Source organism: Idiotropiscis lumnitzeri, chromosome 12, assembly GCF_059441095.1.
Source record: "Idiotropiscis lumnitzeri isolate Australia: NSW breed Sydney's pygmy pipehorse chromosome 12, RoL_Ilum_1.0, whole genome shotgun sequence".
Lineage (NCBI taxonomy): Eukaryota > Metazoa > Chordata > Actinopteri > Syngnathiformes > Syngnathidae > Idiotropiscis > Idiotropiscis lumnitzeri.
The window spans coordinates 19,015,921-19,020,559 of record NC_142402.1 but is presented as its reverse complement, the minus strand read 5'-3'; the positions used below and the strand labels follow the sequence as shown (position 1 = coordinate 19,020,559).

General features: G+C 44.1%; 1 protein-coding gene across 1 annotated transcript in view; it reads left to right on the top strand.

Annotated features, from left to right (window-relative positions):
• Window positions 1-786: 786 nt before the first annotated feature.
• The window catches only part of LOC148326373 (zinc finger protein 521-like), a 115,256-nt gene continuing 111,403 nt past the window's right edge, over window positions 787-4,639 (top strand). The window contains exons 1-2 of the mRNA XM_088310209.1: window positions 787-812; window positions 2,888-3,249. Of these exons, the coding sequence (XP_088166335.1) occupies window positions 787-812; window positions 2,888-3,249 (388 nt within the window). The remainder of the gene's footprint in view (window positions 813-2,887; window positions 3,250-4,639) is intronic.

Below are 4,639 nucleotides of genomic sequence, written 5' to 3'. Positions count from 1 at the left end.
TTTCAGTTTTCCTGTTTTTTTTCTTCTTTTTTTGGGCATGGCTAACTTAGTGCCGAGTGATTCGCTTCAGAGTCGGGAATGAGTCCTTCATCCCCCACAATATGAGAACTTGAGCGCCTACCCAGTGTGTTATTTAGTTTTAATTACTTGGCCCAATTCTACCACTGCGGCGTGCGGTTAGCTCGCTAGCTAGCTAGCTAGCTATGTTATGCATCTTCCACGAATGCCACAGAGCAGCTTGGCGCCATGATTTAAATTCCCAAATGTTTTACGTTTTGTGTCATTCATGCTAAAACGTTGCAACACAAAGCATACATGTGCTCAAATATCTGTTATTTTCATCTACACTCTGACACAACACCAAGCGAGAATGTGACACCACAAACGAGCACATCTCTGCAAGATAGCTAGCTAACAAGCTAACTGGTAACTAGTGTTGAAAATGAACGGATAGGTTTCATCTTCACTGTTTTTTTTTTGTAATGCTGCATAGTTGAAGAGACAAAATTACAATTTTGCTCTCAAGAGGCTCAACTGGCGTCATCGTGGCTTGAAGAGAACAACATTAAATATTTGGGCCTCAGGGCTGGCTGTTGCCAATGTGAGTGCAGATTGGCGATTCCTTGTCAAAGCCAAGATGACATCACAGGTTGAAAATGGCATACTTTACTTTTTTTTTTTTGGTGCCTATTTGTTTGCGCGCGTGTGAATTAGTGAACACGCTTTGTAAAGTTCCACTTTATGAAATTCAGTCAATTTACACGCGTGAGATCTGCCACATCCAATATGGTGGATGCAACGACCTTGCAGCAGTAGACCAATTCTCTCAAGGCGGTGTTTTATGTCTTCTTTTCCTTTCGTAATCTCTTGTTTCCTGAGTCATGTCAGTTTGAACGCAGTCACCATTTTATTACACTTCCTAATTAAAACTGCTTTGATTTTTCAATCAAAAATGTGTCCATTAGACTTAATGGAAGTAACAATTCAAACATATGAAGTTGCCTTCTTGTATAAAATGTCAGCCATTTTATCCCGTTCTTATCTCGTGTTTTGCAATTTGTTGATCCGAATGCATTGTGCTGTTTATCTTTGCTCCCATTTGTCCCCTCTTGTAAAAAAAATGAAATAAAAATGCATATTTGATTGTTTTTCCTTCCATATTTCTAAGGCAATCCCGGAGGGACAAGCCGTGTCAGACAGTTTTTAGAGCGTCTTGAGCAATATTCCTCACATGAGGAGGGATAAAAAAACAAAACAACTTGTGGTTAAGGGAGCAAAGTGTAACTTTAGAGACTCGAAGCAAGTCAAGCCTTTTCCTAGTTACTTTGTTACTAATGAAAGTAGCAAAAAGCCCTGGAGGATGTTTGTTTGTGTTTTGGAGAGCCCTGGATGTGGGGAGGGGAGCAAGCTAGGTGGTAAAACTTTGGGAGAGACGTCTGACAGTGCGCCGAGACAGCGAGGGGGAACTTTGAGGGGAAGCGTTGTTGGGATTGAAGCGTTAAGGCGGCTGAGACCTCCTGACAGAATCCCAGCGCCGACAAATAGACCTTTCATATATGCGTGTTTACCAAGTTTACTGTAGTTTGTGAGGCCTTTGAACGGAGCAAAGCGCCTCACGTCAATCCCTGTCACGCTTTGTCTTATTGATCTTTTGGTTTGTGTGCCAACGCGTGGGTGGGGTACCTGAGTGTGTGTGTGTGTGAGTGTTGTTTGGGGGCTGCTCATTTGAGAAGCAAAGGGGGCAGATTAAATAAAAGATGCAAATTGAGCATGTAAAATGAAAGCTTTATGTAGGTCACAAGTCCCTCTTTAATGCTAGTATTAAGGATACACGCAAACTGATTTTCAACATCCGATGTTGAAAATGTGAGAGACAACACACACGCACACACACCCACACACGTGATGAGGAAAAATAATCCTGTATTTGTGTAGTGGACTCAGAATCCCATTTCATCAAGTGTATGTTGTAGTACCAAGATCAACCTGTGAGTGGCACTGTGGTGCCACAGGGCATCCAGACTGGCAATATACATATATCATTAGTGGTAGAAGAAGAAAAGACGCTACTGTGAGCTGACCTGTTGTCACGGGCTCTACTAGTTTTTGAGGCTGTCTTTAATTCTAGTTTGGTGACACTAGCTCATCGTCATCGTGTCTTGCCACGCTCACTAATGCAAATCGAACACGGCTGCTGGAAGAGTTTTGATTGGCGAGTGCGTGTGTGCGGTCGGAACTTCCATCTTTTGCCGTACGTAGCGAGTTTGGTTGTGCAAAAGCTTGGTTGAGGAGACAAAATGTGTTTTTGTTTTGTTTTTGTTTTTTATGTTTGTGGACAACAGTAACCGTCGTCGTAAATAAAGAGAAACTTGAACACTATTTGATTAGTTCGTTTGATTAATTGTTAGATTTAGAATTGGGGAAAAAAGAGAAGGTTAAGTTTATTTTCAGGGGGATACAACGAACAAATCTTATCTTATACGGTGCATTGATACCACAATATTTCCCCGTAGTGTACTTGTATTTATTTATATTGTGTCTACACTGGGGCTGCTTGAAAATGAAAAAAAAAATACATTAATCATGACATTGTAGTAATAATTGAAATCACAATTATTCAAATGGTTATTTTTTTGTTCAAAACAAAAATAAATGTATAAATTGAATTTCAATTAATTGCACAGCCCTAGTCTGTTAAAAAAAACAACTCTTATCTATCTATCTATAAAAAAAAATCCATTGTCGTCCGATTACACTATGCATTTTTTAAAAGTCATAAAAGTTGATGCGAGGGCGGAAAAAGTGTATTTTTGTGTGCGTGCATGAATGAAGGTAAACGTGTCTTTCTTCTTCCACCAGAAGGGGGACCAGTCCGTCTGCCGTAAAGGCTGATCGACGGACGGAGTGTCCGCCGGCGGGCTGCAGGAAGAGGCGACGCCAGCCAGCCAGCGAGCGAGCCAGCCAGGCAGGCCCACTTTGCAGGGCTGGGAACTCGACTCCGGATCCGGGGACCGACTGAAATCCAGGCGTCCACATCTTGCGGCGCTCCCGCGGATTTTAATCATGCCTCTCTGTCTGTGTGTGAGTGCAGGCAGGCTGACAATGATTTCCTCAGTGATTACGTACAGAGCGAGTCCCTGCGGGGTAGGGGCCCCCTCTGGAGCCATCCTGATGGCTTTGGGGGCCTTGCTTCCATTTTCCATTATTATGTGGACTACCGGAGCGACAGCGCAGTCCAAGACCTTGCAGGTTTGTGATGAGGAGGGAGCTTCCATCTTCTCTCTGCTTCTTCATCCTCCTTTTAAGAGCAATTTAGACGTAGACTCGGAGCACATCCGCGCACCTAATTCTACATTAGCTCTACTCCTCTGACGCGCGACTACTTTTCGTGTGCTTAGCTGGATATCCCCCTAAAAAGTCAGATTTACTCGTTTTTCCCCTCATTTTTTAAAACGGAAGGGTGGTTTGTTTTGTTGCACGTTTTTTTTCTTTTGCACTCTCGTACCGGAGAGATCTTTTCCACCACCGCGGATGATTATGATGATGATGGTGGCGGGGGGCGAGAAAAGAAGCAAATATTGCGCTTTTTATTCCTGAGCGTGCTCACGCGTGACATTTTCACGGGGAATGGCAGCACGTGACGGAACTACCACCAGTACCAGCACCGCCAGAGCGACATTCTCGCACTTTTGCCGGGGAAATTGGACCTTTTAAAAACACGTCTTGCCTACCTGCTCATCACAAAAAAAAAAAAACAACAACAAGAAATTCCACTCCTCCTAATAAATCGCTTAGCGTCGCGCGCCGGTGATGGTAGCGAGACAGCCGCGGTCGAGCCCACGCGCATTTCGAGACGTTTTTGCCAGCGAGCCGTTTTACGCACATTGTCAACTTCAACGTTTTGTGTAGGATCATGTCGCGCCGCAAGCAAGCGAAGCCAAGATCCCTCAAAGGTAAGCTGGCTCTCCAAACATTTATTTCCTCTTCTTGTTTTTCAACAATAACAACAACCGCAAGACAAAACGGCTGAAATGTGCTTTACCGTGGACGCATTTCTGCTTGGTGGATATGTTTTTGCGCATGGAAAAAAATATTTTTTCGGGGGACCGGTTCGTCGAGGGCGGGTTCGTGTGTGTGTGCGTGCGTGTGTACGCGAGCGCGTGCGTACACACACGCAAACATCTGGAGTCATCCTGAACCAGCCAACTTTAAGTAAAGGAATGGCGTGCACGTGGTCACGTGACCAAAGTAAAGCAGGACTTAGGCTGAAAGTGACTTTTTGGGATGTATTTGTTGATTTGAGGCAAACAAGTTGGGCACTTGGTAGAAAATAACTTTTTTGGGGTGGGTGCATATTTTTGCATGTTGGCAATGTGGTCAGACGCACACATGGATACGCGCTTATTTTTGCTAAAGGTGAGCTCTCGTCGATTGATCTGGCAGCCGTTGCAAATCATAGTCGTCCACAATTTTGTGATAATGCATCGGACCCTTCCCCACCTTTTCCGCCTCTCCTTGGAAGTCTTCATCACAAAGGAATGCTCTGCAGTATATCCATATAGTGCAGCCACCATTTGCAATCAATACCCCCGAGTAGTCTTCGATTTTTAGATATCCTACCCCCCCCCCACCTCTCACA